Here is a 17,637-nt window from a genome sequence, read left to right as displayed (position 1 = left end):
GGTAAAATAGACAGAATGCCATATGAATGATGCTTAGCTTTTAAAAATAGCATATATTATTTCAGCCTGAACTTTTAATTCTGTTTTTGTGTTTGTGTAGTATTTGCACATCATGCAGATTCAATTTATTTGGGGAACACAAAAAAATGTTTTAAATTTAATTTTCATTTTTATCAGGTCTGTAAAAGTTTATATTAAATAAGGCAAATGGGATTTGCAATATACCAGTTCATCATCATGTAAAGGCAATTTTATATGAAAATGTATCATTTGTTCAGCAAATTAAAGAAAAACAAGATTCTATGTCCATAAGCAGTTTTTTTTTTTTCAGAGTTTAAAGCATTAGTTATTTTGCATTTAAAGAAGAAAATGAATGTCCAAATGAGACATGATTCAGACATTGCTTCAGTCTAAATGACTTGAAAATTTTTTTAGGTAGATGCTTCATTACCTCAGCAGCAATAATGATGTATTAAGTGGATTCCTTTATGAAGGGGTAGTGTTTCTACTTGAAGAATGGAATGTAATTATACCTTTACAAAAATAACCCTCATTTTATTTTATTTTTATTCTGAATGACTGATTTCTGAGTTTTCGGAAGTTTTGCTCTGAATGAAAAAAATATAAAATAACACACAAGCATGTATGATTTCTAAAAAATATATAACTGAGAACTTCACATTTATTTTCACAACTTGGAATTAAAATGAAAAACACTGTTTTATTGGTGACATTTTGTCATTTTAATACCTGCTTGCCAAAAAGTTGTGTTCCGCTCTTCCCACATTATGGCTTCTGATTGAATAGCTGACAGTTGAACAATCTTGGACCACCTCTAGAATTTAAAAGAAGAAAATATTCTACTTGTGTGTCCTCTTTTTCCATAAACAAGATCTTCTCAGTTAGCTCTCTTCAGTTTTTTAGCTGAATGCCACTACAGAGAATATCTGAGGATTTTCACTTTTGGTTCTGCTTTATCTTCCATGACGATAGTGCAGCTGATACTTCAGAGCTGTTTTCTCCTAGCTTTATAAATAACAAAATGAGAATTGTTTGGAACATCTACAGTGCATCTCTGAAAGGGCAAGCCAGCCAGTGCAGGATGGTGGTCTTTATTTTTCTGCTGATCTTCTAATGTATTCAAAAAACAAAATTTCTATCATTCAGCCTCAGATCTGGTGAGGTCTGGTTTAAAACTTATTTGTATCATATGATTGATGTTGATTTCCGAGAACACTTGAGCTCTGTCCCCCTCCCTTTTCCCATATTTGGGAAGTTTGAAACATTTTCTTGTATTTAGATTCTTCCGGATCTAGTGGTACAAGAGCTTGTGTACAAGAGCTTGTGCTCCAACTTTCTGCACTGTTAAAGTCCTTTTGAGATCTTATTCAGGTTTTTAATTGCCTGTTTTCTTGATATCTGCATGTATCTTTAGACTACTGGAGTATTTTTTTTTTCTATGATAACTTTCATTACCTTTAAACAATGTTAATAGTAGCTGAGGTCAGCTTTATTCTGCTGTCAGTTTAATTAGAAATGAAACTGTTCATTGTTCTGCTTAGTATAGCCTTTATAGCAAGGATTCAGGTATTGTCTTTATGGAGTAGAGTGGTCCAGGTAGCAGTGAAAATTAGTTGGACATAATGTCCTGGCTGCATCTGAGCCAAACTGAGAGGTTACGCTCATGTAGAAGCTGTTTGAGTGTCCTCCAAAAACCTTCAAAATACTTTTGTTTTAAAAAGAAACATATACTATTTCTGGCTTCCTAGTAGGATCTTCCTGAAGTTCATGTACGCTTTTAGAATTTATTTTTTAATTGTCTGCAGAGTCAATGTGAGAAGAGACAGGGGCCCATAGTGACCAATGTTCAAATGATTCTGATGTTAATTTGATTCAGTATTACAGCATTAATTTAAAAAATTTAAGATGTAGCAGAAAAAGCTCAAATAAACTTATGAACTCTAATGGTGTTCCTGAAGATACTAAGTTGTTAATTGGTCATTTATAAGAAATGACAGTAACTTCCTAATAAGAATTTTATTTGGCTCTAAAGGGTTTAAAAAAAAATAGAAGTTTGATTTTTAGTATGCAAATTAAAAAAAGAAACCTGTTTTACTCTAACAGATGAGACTTTTAAGACATAGTTCAATTAAATGGGATTGAATTATAACTTCTAGCTTGAGAATCCTTTTTTTTTGGGAAGAGATGCAGTATGTTAGCTTATTTCAAAAGTTCTCTAAAAGACTGAATCATGTTTATAGATGAATACTCAGGTGCCATCCTGGGATGGCAATTTCAATCATTATTTGAAATCTTTGTTGTTTCATCGTGATGTAACAAACAGCTGCTGTGTATTTTATGATCTCTGAAGAAGTATGACTTTTAAAGATAATGAAGATATTCTTAGTAATATTACTGAGTTTTTAAATTTGCACAAGGAAATAGAAATGCAAAATTGTTTCTTCATGAACTGTTGTAAAATCCTAAAATCTTTTAAAAATACCAAAACCAAACCCCCCAAAAAACCAAACCAAACAAAAAAACCCCAGAAACTATAAAAATCCCCAAAACCAAAACAAAAAGCCAAACTAAAACCCGAAACAAAACCCCGCCTTGCGTTAATACTGTGTTCCATGTAATAAAGCTCAAAACTGCTCTGGACTGAGGACCTGCGGACAGTGCTTGGAGCAGCCTGGGTGTGGATGGTGTAACGATCCCAGTAACACTGGAAAAGGGCAGTGTTTGGAAGGATCATCAAGAGGGCCGATGAAGCCTGTTGGCCAGCACTCTAATGAAATGGTGCTTGACGCTAATCTTTGTCCGAAAGAGAGAAATTACGAGTGGGCTTTTATCCAGTGTCCAGGTAAGATCTGCTTCCATTCTTTCTTAGATATGAAATAAGAGATGCTTCTCTGTTTAAGCATGCCAAATTAACATAATTATTTTGAGTAATACAAATAACATTTGCATGAGAGATTTGTTTTTCTAAGATATTTCCTAAATAGTTTGTTAGTTTTTGTCTACTGAACACAAATGTGCTCACTGTCATGCAGATTCACATGTGAGATTTAATGCAAATAGTTCAACTGAAATGGCCATTTATTTGTACATAAGTTCTCACTCATCCTGTCCTTCTACTTTTTCAAATCCAAGTATGTGGATTTGCTTCAGCTTTTGCTTTCTTCTGGCTTCTGTATCCATCAAAGAAGAGTGCAGTTGGAGTGAAATTATCTATAGGCAACTGCTGATGGCCACAAGTGGGAATTTCCTGTGTCCCTGCTGTTCATGCAGAAGTCCAGCTGGCTGTGAGAATGAGAGGCTGTGAAATATCTGAGCTACTTCTCTAGTCAACCTTAGAGTAAACAATATTTGCTTTTGTAACGTTAAAGAGCATCTCTGAAGTTTAAAGTTAAGCCATACCAATCTGATTATAGTATTTTAATTTTTAAGTTCATTGGAAAAGTAAGCAAGATGTCAGTTGCTTTATGGCAGTGGAAGCTGAACTGGTATAGCCTCCTCTATGGAAATACTCAAATCCTGAAAGCAGTGGTGTAGTAGTGCAGGCAGATGAAAAGCACACTGGGGAGTTTGACAGTCCTCTAGTGGTAACTTCTGATAAATAATGCGGTTTAAAAGACACCTTGAAAACTTTTTTTTTTAATGGAATAAATAGTGTAATTTTTCCAGCAAGTATTCCTACTGCTGATAAATTTGACAGCTGGAGCTTCTCTAGGATCAACTTTTATGGATACATGCAACTATGTTTGCTCTTCTGGGTACTTTTTTCATCAGGATATTCTCTGTGTGTGTGTGTATGCATATAGATCTGTTTGTATATATATAATTTTTTATATGTAAGTGTGTGTATAACTATATTATTTAGAAAGCAGAATCTCTGAAGAAAGTTTTATTTTGGTAACTTTTTAAAAAAATACGTAGGTAGAGAGTAGAATTTTTTAAAGTTTTAGGATAAATAAGTGAAATGTAGAACCAAGTGAACGCTGTCAAATGATCTAAGTTAAAAACAAAAAAAGCCCAACCCACTCCACACCGTTTAATATGATTTCCTGAACAAAGAAGCCTGTTAATAAATTTCTGAAAATAGTAGAATGACATTACACTGTCTGGAAGCTTCAGTACTTAGTCTATATGTTAAAATACAGGTATGTTGATAATAAATGCATTGTTAGACTTTTGCTGCAATACATGGTATCTACCACTAGTGAAATTATAATGGATATATATATTGTTTGTCTAAAATGTTTGAGTTAGAAGATTTCATCCCCTTATTTGTTTAATATTTATTCTTCATGGATAAAATTCATTATATGTTCTGATCAAGAATTCACTTAAGTTCCACCTTAGTTTAAAAACTGACTAGTTTTTAAAGTTTAAGATGCAAATCCTGCAGAAGTCATAGAATTAAAGTTTCAATTGATGTGAAAATTCCTTTTGATTGGTATAGGCTGTAGGTTTTATTCCTAACCTTTTATATTCATTTTCTTAAAATATTATCTGAAATGGATTATATGAACACAGTTTATTATTAGCACAGCAATTATTTGATGTACTTGAAATAAGATAGAATTGATATAAGCTTACTGAACAGTCTGTAGTTTGGATGAAAATAAAAATAAACAGGTTATAACATGTAGTTTGAAGATTATTCTGCCACATTGATGAATAGTTGGCTAAACCATTCATGTTCATTCATGACTGCACTTAGTTTTCCTTGTAGTTCATATCCGTGCTCTTTATAGTGCCTCGGGGCAACTGTGTTGGTGATAAGTATTTAAAATTTATTCTTATTTTCTCTCTGCTCAAATCTCTAAAACCAGTATTCAGCAGATAGCATAAAAAAATGCTGTGGGTTTTTTTTTGCGACTGGTCATTTTGAAATCAGTAGTCCTCAAAGCAGCTGTCGTAGTATTTATTTTGATATGAATACTTTTTTCTAATATCAGATTTGTATTTGAACTAGTACTATAAATAAAATGACAAATATGAGAAAAATAAATAGTGTTGTGACTTACTATCATGAGAAGAGCAGTTTGGGTAGAACGCAAGCCCAAGTCTGTCTTTAAAGCCTAAATTTCTTCTCTGAAAAGCGACGTGACTTGATTTTAACTAGTTTGCTTAAGACTTTTTGAAGTATCTTTACACTCAATCCAGATTGTAATGCAGACATCCTTTTAATATATTTTCCTAGTACTAAGTATTTTCTTAAAACTAAAATTATTAACAATTGTCATCATCACCAACCATTTCAACACTGAGGTCAAAAGCAAGTTAGACATAAAACTGCTTATCTCCAGAGCAGCCTCACTGAAGAGTCAGCAAAATCACATTTCTATGTGTGAGGAAAATTACTCTGTTGCTGGCAGTGATGTACATTAAAATTACTTAAAGAAAAAATGACTTTTTAAAATTTAACTCCTAGTTCTTACTTAAATGATCATTACAGTGTCTCATTATTTTAGTTATTTAAAAAATTATTTAATGCTGAGATCTCCAGTTTGCTTGCACTTGTCTATTGTCTTTATGTCACAAAGTTATTGAATTCTACTATTCTTCTGGCTTGTCACTTTTCTCAATGAGATACATGTTTTTAGGAAAATCAGCAAATATATAATATCATTTTTAAATGGTGGGCTATGTCAATTTTATTGCATTGATTCTTATTGTATATATTTTTTTATTCAATGTAAAATCTCTTCCATTTTCTTTGCTTTAACAAAATGTAAGAATTAAAAGTTATTTTATATCACCAGATAATATTATGACTTGCAGCAAACTGAAATTCACAATAAAAAATTTGCTTAATAAGATTGCTTTCATTTATCCTTTAAATAACACCAAAATTAAGAAATACAAAACCAAGCATTAGAAAGAATAGAAAATGTAAAATTCAGTGACCTACTACTTGGAGAATATCATAACGAAACATTTTTCCTACCTTATGATACAGTCTTAATTAGACAATCTTACATTATTTTAATAGAACACCTATTTAATGCGTGATCTGTTTCTACAGATTCTTTTGGTTTATTGGGCCACCTTTTTGGTTTTTAACATTTGCTTTAAGTCATTTAGTATGTAAGACAAAACCTAAAATGGAGCTGCAATTCATGGCATTTTTATGTAGCTTTTTCTGAGAAAGCAACAAACTGCAGAATGGCAAACTGCCTGGAGGAAGACACCACAAAGTTGTCTAAGAATCAAGTATTCTTAGAAAGAAGCTAACTTGTAATTTCATAAGACAGTGAGAAAACTTCTTGTCTGATAGTACAGAAATGTTTGGTACTTGTTTACAAGATTCTGTAGGCATAGCTACAGAAAAAGGAAGTGATTGTAAACTTGAGAGTCTTGATGGTTTGAGCAGAGCCTGGCAATGACTGTAAATATATTAAGTTACTAAATTCTAAAACAGCTCTAAAAACTTAAATTGTGCAGTGAGAATCTCTTTTTTTTTTTTTTCCCTAGCCAAGACAGCAGTCACTATGACATTTAGATTAACAATCCAAATTACAAAAATAAAAACCAGATGATGCTACTGAGATAGCTGTCCTCTACTGAGTCTTGCTTACCCTTCTCCAGTAAGGGATTAACAGGTTTGACATAGTGTGACATTTGACAAGCTGCTGTTGAGCACTGAACTCTGAGGTCCCACTCCATAGGGAGGCCATCTTCAAAACCTGTTGGTCGTGCAGCTGAATCCTGGCAGCAGGAGCAGTGATTCTGGCAGAAATCACATTTTATTTTGGTGCAATAATGATCACTACTTCCCAAGTTTCTCCAAAACATGGAGCGCTGGAGAGGAGGTGTGGTGCAAGATCAGTGGTTTGTAGTGGTGGTGTTTGAGAAAAAGGAATTCTATGCTTTTAGGGTCAGAGGTGAAAAATTACGTCAACAGGAGTCCAGTTGTTCTGCTTTCACCAAAGTTGAGTACAGTGAGGAGGGACTGAAGATGTTTCGTGTGGTCCTGATGTCCTTAGAACCCCTTAGTGTGCCAAAGCTAATGGAGGAATCAGAACTGTGAAAAATAAGACAATCTTTGGTTAATTTTTTTTAAGTTCTCTCTCCCCAGTAGATTCAGGTTTGAGTGCGAGTTGTTCACGTTCTCCATCACAGTAGCCTTTCAACTGCTTCACAGCGTTACGTGTGTAGGTATTGAGGTTTTCATTTGCTCTCCGTGACTTGATGCCTCTTAACAGGCTTCTTAAGTGACTGGGCGGCATTTTAAAGCTGTGAGAACTGGGTTCAGTCTCTCACAACGGCAAAAAAGACTTTGTCTTCCCACTCAGGTCCAACTCACATGTCAGGACATAGTCAGCTTCTGTGGTCTGTTGCGAATTCTTGTCACAATGTTATTTTAAAGACGTTCTGTGTCGAAGTACAAATATATATGCTGGTCATTAGTCAGGATTAAACTCCTCGGAATTAAATTCTACTGCAATTTTGTAACCACATAAGAATAATTTTGTTCCCCAGAGCAATTTAGTAATGGCTTTTTAAATGTTATATTCTAGCTTGTCAGTGCAATGGCCACAGCACCTGCATCAACAGTAACGTCTGTGATCAATGTAGAAACTTGACAACAGGAAAACAATGTGAAACGTGCATGCCAGGATATTATGGGGATCCTACAAATGGAGGACAGTGTACAGGTAAGTAATTCTGCTGGGAGGAAAAAAATAATAATGAAATGACATTTTAAGTAATGTGAATGTAATTTTTTTAATGTAACGTAAAATTAACTTTTCTTTAAAGGTTAAATGTTTATTCTATAATATGATGAGTTCATTCGCTAAATTAATGATTCAAAATCAGATTAATATTTTAAAGCAAAACTTTGCATTCAAAATCATTGTTTTATAGTTGTTGTTTGGTCTGGGTGCTCTAAGAACAAAATGGTAATTTAAAGATGCTCTCCCAGTTAAGGAAGGGAGGAGAAAGAAACTGTCTTGTGGGAGCAACACCTTAAATCCTGGTATTTTAGAGGTGTTGATTCATTCCATATAAACAATCCTCTTAAAAGCAGTGAGAAGGTGCTTACAAATGAAATTCAGTATCTACCGTAACGTCTGATAACACTGATTTGTATAAATGTGTGATACTAGTGGAAAAATTAGGCATTTAACAGACCAACAAGCCTTTTTCAGGTATAGTTCAAACAGCAAAGCCTGGTACCATGAGGACTGTAAATTACACTAACCTATTAAATCTATTTAGTTTTGTAATTGGAGTATGGGAGTATTCTCACTGAAGTGAAAGAGAGAATGAAGTCCCATAGTCCAGATGGTTTTTGTATATTGCTATAGGGCTGCTTTGTTACTTGCATGGGTGATTTAAAAGTTGACAGTAACTCCTTCCCTTATAAATAAATGGTGGAAGAGGGAATATATTCAATACGAAAAGTAGTTGAGATTGAATCTGGGAGGGTGCTAGAAAATTTTGTCTCATGACTTTTTCCTTCTCTATTATTGATGCTTCTTTAACTGGACCTTTGTTTCTCAAGAAATATTTGTTCACTTAAAGGGTTCACTTGTTACTCAGCACTTTAACATGCAGTAGTCAATGCATAAAACTGCACATCTGGTAAACTCAAGCACAATACGTAAAAAGTGTGTTCAAGGGGATGAAAAGATTAATGTCTACCCCTATCGACAATTGCACATTTTGCTGGTGCTTTATGACGCTTTAAATAATTCTTAATAGTTCTCTTATTTCCTGAAGTTGACAAAATGTTCTTTTACTGTCTATAGCACCTTTATGGCAAAATGATGTATTAATATAGCTTTTATTCTTCAGGGATACATTAGCTATCAAGCAAATAAGCATTCCATCACCTTTAGTGAATTATATGTAGTGCAATAATGGCTAAAATCAATTTATAAGACCAGTAAAATTATAAATTTTATGACTTGTTTTTTCAACCCTAGTCTGTAAGAGTACATATTTTTATTAGTAGACATGATTTTAACAGGAGCTATTTAGACAAAAGAATGCTTTAAAAAATAAAGAGGATAATTATTTTGAGGCTTTATCTGCATTGATGTGTTATGTTTTTGTACTATAGAGACCATAAATCTGTTTAAGACATTTTGATGAATGTTGTCATTATGAGCTGTTAGATTTTCCTCAGTATTATGATTTTTGTTTCTGTGATAGAGGTGCAGAAGTTGTGAGCCAGGGATTTCTGCAAGAAAAAATACCAGTGATTCATAGATAGTTCAAATCAATTTTACTTGAATTTAAGAGGATTTGGAACCATAGTCGAGGCAGTAAGAAAGAGATGATTCAATTTTTTGTTTTATTTTTTTTTTTTCTCCTTCGTGCTGGTAATGCTTTTGGTAACAGGAGAAATTTGGAAGTACCTGCAAATTAAACCCATAATTAAAGTAAAAGCATAAGGAAAAAAATTGAGTGGAAGAAAGGGCAACCCAGTCAGAAGCTGAACTTGAGTATGACTGAAGGAATTAAAAAATGAGAAAGGAAATGATGTTGAATAGCCAATCAAAGAAAAACAAATCATGAGGAACTGAAAAAAAATTCCCATTGCCATAGTTCTGTCTTGTGCCAATTTTCTCTGCTGCTGCCTCCCGAGTTTCTGGCTGCACCCTGCCCATGTTTCTTTCTACTAAGACTCATCCTTCTGTATGAGGGTTGAGGCTGCCTGAGCACGTGGTGCGATTTTTTCTTCAGAGCTCCTGAGTTATTTATTTGTGGATCCAGACTGAAAACTGTTTAAAGGAATGACAAGGTAATGACTATAACTCTTAAAGTACATCTGTAATACCATAATATTCTTCATATAAAAAGTTGCTATAGTTACAAGGGTGCAACATGGTTATGAATTGGAGAGCAGTTGAAGCTGGGAAAAAGAAGGTTGTACTCGATCTCTACAGTTGAGAGGCAAAGTGGTGTACACTGGGAGAAAAATTTAAGAATTATTCTCTTAACATACTCATGGCATATGACATAAAATAACTATTTTTTCCCAGTGTCCTGACAAAAGTACTTATTATTCAGTACATGTATGATGTATTTGCTGTTGCGATATATGTACTTATAGGTAAAATCTGCCCTCTCAACTTAGTTTGGCTATTGGTGATATAGATAAAAAGACTTGCAAGAAAAACTTCCCTTTCTTTTACAGGCCTGGTTAGACACTATTGTTCCTTAGATCCCCGAAGACCTTTAAAGGAAGAAGGAGATGCATAGCTAATCTTTCAGTCCTTGGAAAACTTCCCCCCCACCCCTTAACTATGCCAATCCTTTCCGAAATCCTTTCTGTTTATTATTCTAGGATGTCATTCAAAAACTTCTGAAAGAAGCTGGCTGTCCACCCCTGAGTGAGCAATTCTGTTCTGACCTTTGTCCAGGGATGGAAAACTCTGTACAAATACAACTGTTTTCCTTATCCTACTCTGGGAATAATGATGCCTTTACAACTGTCATCAGATAACTGATACACTCGTAGTGGTATTGCATAGTGTTATGCTATCAAATTACTGTGGGATCAGTAACGGTTGTTGTAGGAAAAAGATATAATTCATGTTTCAGAAGATTTTAAATAGTTGTGATTAAAGAATGGATTTAAAAAATTGACTTTTCTGGATTTTTGCTCGCTATAATTGCTGACATTTCAATAGCTTTAAAACAAATCTAAGGACTCACTTTCATCCTGATATGATGCAGGCTTAGTAGATGCGACAAACCTAAAAAGAAGGACAGAAAAAAGATAGAGGCATAATAACAGCCTTCAAATATGCAAAAGGAAGCTGAAAAGAAAGAACGATGATAAAGTGCCTTCCCTCACACCCCCACTTTGGTTGAGGAAGGAGTAATGGGTTTAGGATGCAACAAAAAAGATTAAGGTGAAATTCAAGGAAAACTTTCTAGTGGCTAAGCTGTAAGGTAGATTGCCTAAAGACCTTATGAAATCTGCATTATCACCTTGTTGTGGGTTAGGCCGATCCGGCAACTAAACTCCACGCAGCCGGTCTCCCACTCCAGTAACGTGGAGAGGAGAAAAATATAATACAAGAGCTGAGGGTTGAGACAAGAACAGAGGAGCACCCACCAACCACGGTCCCGGGCAAAAGAGACTCAGTTTCCTTAAAGCAAAACAGTTTATTAACAGCTACCTAAAAAGAGAAAAGCAAACAAAACCGGTTACTTGAGAGGATAAAAAGAAAACAAGGCCAAATCTTAAAAACACCACCACTCCCCCCCCCTTTGCCTTTCCTTCCCGGCTCTACCTCCTCCCCCCAGCAGCGCAGGGGGCAGGGACTGGGGGAGTGCAGGTCAGTTCATTCCATGTTGTTACTGTCGCTTCTCTTAACGGAGAAGGAGTCCTTACACCATTATCCCTTGCTCCAGTGGATCCCCTACTCACGAGGAGAATCCACAGAGATTCTCTGGAGAATCTCTGGAGAACAGCGTGAGTCCTCCCCGCAGAATGCAATCCTTACCCCATCGGACTGCTCCAGGTGCGGGCTTTACCACAGTCTCGGATTCCTAGGGAGTTGTTGCCACTCAGCAACGGCACACGTTGTTGGACTCAGCTGCGGCACATGTTGTCCAGCTCCATCTTCACTGAGCTGGTGTCGGTGTGGCCATTTCTCTCAGATCTCAGTCCTTTCTAGGTGAATTCGGCCCGGTGGGCACCCCGGAAGCGGGGCTCTTCCCGAGTTCCCGAAGCGGCTCCGCCGCGGCCATTCCCAGCGGGAGACACCAGCCCGGCCCGGTCCGCCACCCGGCCGGGCGCCGGGGAGCGGGGGCAGCGCCTCCCTCCCTTCTCCTCGCTCCTGGGCACCGGCACACCTTTCCGGTTCCTTTGTCCCAACGTAAATAGGGCAATTCGCAGAGGCGCCGATTGGCTCAAGCCCTGATGGGGATGGGAGTCCGGTCTGATGGGCAGCTCCTGCAACCAGAGCCTCCCCCCCTACATCAAACCGTGACACACCTACACTATATTTTTAAAATTTTCAAACTTCTGTAGCTTTGGAAAAGGGCAGTGGACTAATGGATTCCACGTGTTCTTCTCCAGTCCTAATTTTCAATAGATTCTGGGAGTCTGAGCTCTAGAACGTGGGAGGTATTGTATCTTCCAAATCACTTTGAATCTTTTTTTTCTTTTAAATTTAAATTCTGCTCAGATCTCATTTGAGGTGCAATTTTGAAGGCATGAATATAAAAATTCAGTAGTAGAAAAATGTATCATTAAATGTTGATGGATTTTGGAAATTAAACAGCTATGTAGATGGGAACAGATACTGGCTTGCTGTCTTGGTGGTTTCTCCTAGTGTTGTATTTTCTTCAAGGTCTTTTTCTGTCATGTAGTGCATGTTTGGGAAAGATGCAATGTTTTTATAGAAATTGTAGAAAAAAACAGTTATATGTGTACTACAGACTGCTGCATAAATTAACAGCAGAACACAGTATGGGAGATTGCTTGGAAAAATTTTATCATCTTAACATTTTTAGCATTATTTTCAAACTTATTAATCATCTACTTAGTTGTCAATGTCAAAAAAAATTAGCTGCTTATCATCTTGTCATTTTCTTTATATGTGATATTTTTAAAAATTATTCTTCAAATGGATGAGATGCCAGGAGAGAATTCTTTACAGTAACTAATGACACATAGGGTGAATTATAATACATTTAATAATAAGATAATGTAAGCACTTTGCTATATTGCTATTTTTTTCATAAAGTGATAACATCCCAAACTGTGTTCAGTTTTCCCATAATTGTACTAACCATTACTGTTGCTTTTGCAGTAGGAATAAAAGTGTGAGTAGCAGCACAGCAGGAGCATTGTGGTTTAACTTGCACCATTTGCTCTCTGAGCAGCCTTAAAAGGCATAGTGTCTACGACACTGATGACTATTTTGTGAAAGCCTCTGACCAGACAGGCTGTATGGGAGACATTTTTTAAGCAAATCTGTGGCACTTCTATTGCCCTTATAGAGCTGTCCCCTTCTCTGCTGTCATATAGTTGAACATTTTCGATGCTGAAGGCAACAACTTCCTTCCACGTTTAATTTGTCATCATTCTGTTTGAAAAGGTGAAGTTAATTGTTTACTGGAAACATTAGATTTTTTACCAGATCTTCCAATTCTTAGCAAAAGTGAACATGTTTCTAGTGAGTGTACTATGTGCACATCAAATCCATAGCATCTGCTGCAGTAAGGTGAGAGGTCTGGGTGCCTTTTTTGTTCCTCCAGTATGTATAATGTGAAGAACAGAATAAATCTAAGCTTTTCTGCTATTCTTCTAAAGCATCTGTCTGTGTAAGACCATGCCTTGTGCAGTGTCTGCTTCTTTTGCACGTTGTATAATTCAGTACTTTTCGCCTGTATTTGTATACGTGTGTGTGCGTGCCTACATCTACACATATTACTCCCTGAATTTGTTCCATGTGAACTTGGGCATAGAATCATAGAATGGTTAGGGTTGGAAGGGACCTCAAAGGTCATCTAGTTCCAACCACACGTTACCCGTCCAACTTACATATATCTACAGTAAATGCCACAAGAGATTAAGAAAAAAAAAGATGTCTACTGGGTAGATTTACAGATCGTTTTTCTCTGGCACTGTTTCCAACAATTTTACCTATTCAGCAGTAGCAACTTTTGTGACACAGTTTCCTCATGACAGTTCATAGAGGAACTGATACTGATTTCCTTCCTTCCCTGTCTCTCCAAAAGAAATACTGTTAAAAGCTGTCATGGGCACCATCAAGATCACAGCCTGTTCCTATAGTGCACAAAGGTGAATCACCGAGTTAGATATTTGATAAAAAAAAAAAAAAAGTTTTCTTTACAAGGACCACAGCTAAATTAACCCCTGTTAGATTGGGTTTTTTTGTAGGCGGCACATGTAAGAAATAGCACAATTACTTTGAAGTAATCTGTAGTCTTATTTACAAGAGTGCAAAACATCAACCTGAGCAAGATTATCTATGGAAAACTAGATGAAGTGTACTAAAGAAAACCAGTTGGAAACATCTATCTTTTGCAACCAAATAGTTTCAAGGTGAGTGCCCCTCTTTCCCAGTTTTATTTCCAATCCAACAACTTCTTGATATGTCAAAGCCGAATCAGACTCCATACAATCCACACTAGATCTTAGAAGAATATCTTTTTTCCTCTTCTCCAGTTTATTTTGATTCTGCTCTTTGGTATAGATAGGTCTCTTCTTTTCTGAAACATCTAGTTTCTACTCCTCCTTCAGGTTTTCTTCTTCTTGTCATCTCTCTCAACCCTGACTGCTGCTCCCACTAGTTTTTGCAAACTTGTAATTTTCATTTGCATGCAAGGAAGAAGCAGTTTCCTTTCCTATCTTGAGAGTACTAAGTAACCCATAGTGCCCAGCACAACGTAAACAGGCAGTCTTTCTGCTTGCTCCCCAGCCGTACTCTTAGAATATATATATACATGCTCATACATGTATGTGTGTATACATACACAGTACACAGCATTTCTATATTAAATTGTAATACAGTAAATTACGTAATTTCACACGTTAGAGAAAGCAATCTGTCTTTTGTAAAGGAAGAAATTGATAGCATGACAAGGAAAATAATTTGATGTTCAGTTTCTTTTTTGAACTAAAATATGTTGTTGTCTGCTTAGTTGATAGAAAGCTATCTGGTAATTTCCCTTTAGACTTACTTTTCCAAATTTCAAAAAGTTATACAAGCACTGAGGGAACAGAAAGCAGCAGTCTTAATTTTTCACTTCAACACTATCACTTCATAGCTTTTAAATTATCTGTAGTTTGGGATTGCATAGGGCAGGTGTAGAGAAACGTCAGCCTAAATATTCTGCATATAAATATTTTATGACTGTATTTGTGGCAGTAAACTTAAAAGTGGAAAAAATTATTTCCCTAAGAATCATTTTATTTCATAAATATCATAGCATAATGACACTATGTTTGAGTTTTAGTCTCAAACCACCCAGAGACTAGTATATCATAGGATTAGGAACTGTATGATGCTACTTTAAACATACAAAACTAGGCAGATATTGTTGGCCTGAGAAATAGGTTTTGGAAGGAGAAATAAAATCTTACATTTAAAACTTCATCAAGGGATTTTTTTTTTAAATGGGAAGCAAAGATTCTCTCTGTCAGGAAAGTCCCATTGCTGACCAGTGTCTCAGAGAGACTTGTTGGTTGCTTTTCAGGGCTGTTGGAAAATGGCTGTGCAATTGAGGGATTTGTTCTCTTTAACAACACAAGTATTCCAGCCATTTCTAGTTGTTGGAGGTAGTTCCTGCCAGCAGTTTGAGCAGGAGGAAGGTGATAATTGTTTTGTTTTATAGTCTGCTTTTGAAAAGGCTGTTCTAGTGTGCTAAAAACTCTTTTTTTTTAAAAAAAAAAAAAAAGTGTGACTGAGCACTGGAGCCAATTGACCAGAGAGGTTGTGGAGCCTCCCTCCTTGGAGATATTCAAAAGCCTTCTGGGCAGGGTCCTGGGCAACTGACTCTAGGTTGGGGGTTGGATGACTTCCAGGGATCCCTTCCAACCTCAATCGTTCTGTGATTTGAAAACACTGCCATATACTGAGGCATTAAAGACCGGAGGTTCAAGAACTTCTTCATGTCCTGTTATTTTATGGGAATATAACACCTGTAATAGATTCTTTTACTAGCTTTAGGCTCATCACATTTTGGTTCCACAAACCTTTTCTAAGGGAGGATAAAGCCTATGTTGGAAAGACTTGCAAGGATTTTTCAAATTTATATTTAACACTAAGCTCCTGTCTTGTCAAGTGTTTAAAGAGTGATTTACAAGGAACCTCTCCATTCCCTTTATATTCATTGGTTGGTTGAAGATCTTCAGTATACAAGGTTGGAATAGTGTCTCGTAATACCTTCATCCAAGCAAATTTTTTTTTTACAGCATTGATTACGAGTTGACGTCAGCCGATATGAGTATTCATGCTATTTTTTTCTAGCTTTAATTTTTCTCTGGCTCGTTTCACTATCATGATTTATGATTATATCTATGTTTCCTTAGAAATGCATGCAAAAACTGCACGTGTTGTACAAGTAGCCTGGGGAACGTTGTGCAATAATTAATTCTCTGCTTCAGTGAGATGCTCTTCATGTTGTTTCACCCACTTCTGTCTCGTTTGCAAAGTGGAATTAGCACAGTTGGATGGGGAGGAAACATGTTGCTCTTTAGGGGTGGCTCTGCAATTCCATCCCTTTTGCCCTGACTTGTGCTGTGGAAGGGTTGATCCAGCGTTTGGATTCCCCATCCCTTTCTTGTTACACTACAGTTATCCATGTTTTTTCCCTGAGTTGTAGCAGGAAGCTAAGGCCATTCAAATTCCAAATGCAAGTGCACTCTTTCATTTACATGATGTGGTTCTAAGGAAGTTTTTTACACCATTATTTTAAAGTCTGGCAAAAAGTCCATTTCTGTGTAGAGTTCAAGTGTGTTTTTTCTGGACTCTTTTCACTTGGAAGGTGTTGTTTTTTTTGTTGTTTTATTTTTTGTTTGTTTGTTTTTTTTCTTGTTTGCTAGAAAAAAACGAGCAAAGATTTCTCCCCTAAACGCATTCAGTGAATTGAAAAGTTGTAAATGGGCTATCTAAATGGACTATCAACTAATAACTGTTAGAGGATCACAGTATTGACTTCATACTGATAGATCCAAAAGAGCGTTTGATGACTGATGTGCAGCTCTGTCAAACATTGTGGCCAAATCAAAGAGACAAGAATAGCCAAAAACCCACCACCAAACCCCTGAACAGAAAATGAAAAAAAAACAAAACAAAACAAAACCCAAAACAACCCCAAAACCCAGCCCACAATGAAACCCCTTGCCTGGTTGTTTATTTCAGTTCTCACTTAGCATAAATGCTTGTGCTAATTTTTATATCCTTGTAATCTTTCTTTCATACCTTTATTTTAAGGCTTTATGGTTGCATCTCTGTTGTCTTGCACATGATTTTTAGATCTGACCTAAGTGAACCAAATGCTTGCTTTTGAATCAATGAGTAAGTAAGCTTTTCCCAGAAAACTGAAGCATCTAGTAGTTTTTACTGGCATGTCTCGCTACCGTTCTTGCTGAATTAACCATCAAAGCACCTATTGCCTAAACTGATGTTGTGCTCTGAAATGGGACATTCTGTGGGCACTGCCTGAATTCTGTGCATAGTACGCTTAGACGATTCACGTTTAAGTCCAACACTAAGATCAGCTAAGAGCACATGAACTACAATTAATTTTGTTTAAAATCGAGGTGCTAGAAGGACCATCTCCCTTTTGCATAAGAATTTCATGATTAGTGCACCCAGGGTAATTTCCATCCTCACAATCAGTTGATCCAAACTGTACTTCCTTGGTCAATGTAGGCTAAACCTTCAGTAGTCACAGCAGATGAAATAATTTGCTCTTTGAGGAATTCAGGTGTCAAACTCCCAAACTTCCAAGGTGTCAAACTTCCAAAGCTGGAATCCTAATGCCTTAGTACTATAATCTCATTTGGTAAACTGCCCTTGAAGCTTTTCCAGCCTCTGATAACCGTCACTGGTATCCCTTCCAACAACTGTTAATAGCAGTTCTCTGTGGGGAACAGTCATACAGACTATCAGTTTGATGAAAATA

The 17,637-nt window shown here is 36.2% G+C and overlaps 1 protein-coding gene across 1 annotated transcript in view; it reads left to right on the top strand.

Annotated features, from left to right (window-relative positions):
• Positions 1 to 17,637, top strand: part of ATRNL1 (attractin like 1) — a 526,301-nt gene that overhangs the window by 136,619 nt on the left and 372,045 nt on the right. The window contains exons 18-19 of the mRNA XM_086616365.1: positions 2,645 to 2,863; positions 7,530 to 7,667. Coding sequence (XP_086472491.1) covers positions 2,645 to 2,863; positions 7,530 to 7,667 — 357 coding nt within the window. The remainder of the gene's footprint in view (positions 1 to 2,644; positions 2,864 to 7,529; positions 7,668 to 17,637) is intronic.

This window comes from Tauraco erythrolophus, chromosome 9, assembly GCF_009769465.1.
Source record: "Tauraco erythrolophus isolate bTauEry1 chromosome 9, bTauEry1.pri, whole genome shotgun sequence".
Taxonomy (NCBI): domain Eukaryota; kingdom Metazoa; phylum Chordata; class Aves; order Musophagiformes; family Musophagidae; genus Tauraco; species Tauraco erythrolophus.
The sequence above is the reverse complement of the archived record's forward strand: the minus strand, read 5'-3'. Positions and strand labels throughout refer to the sequence as shown.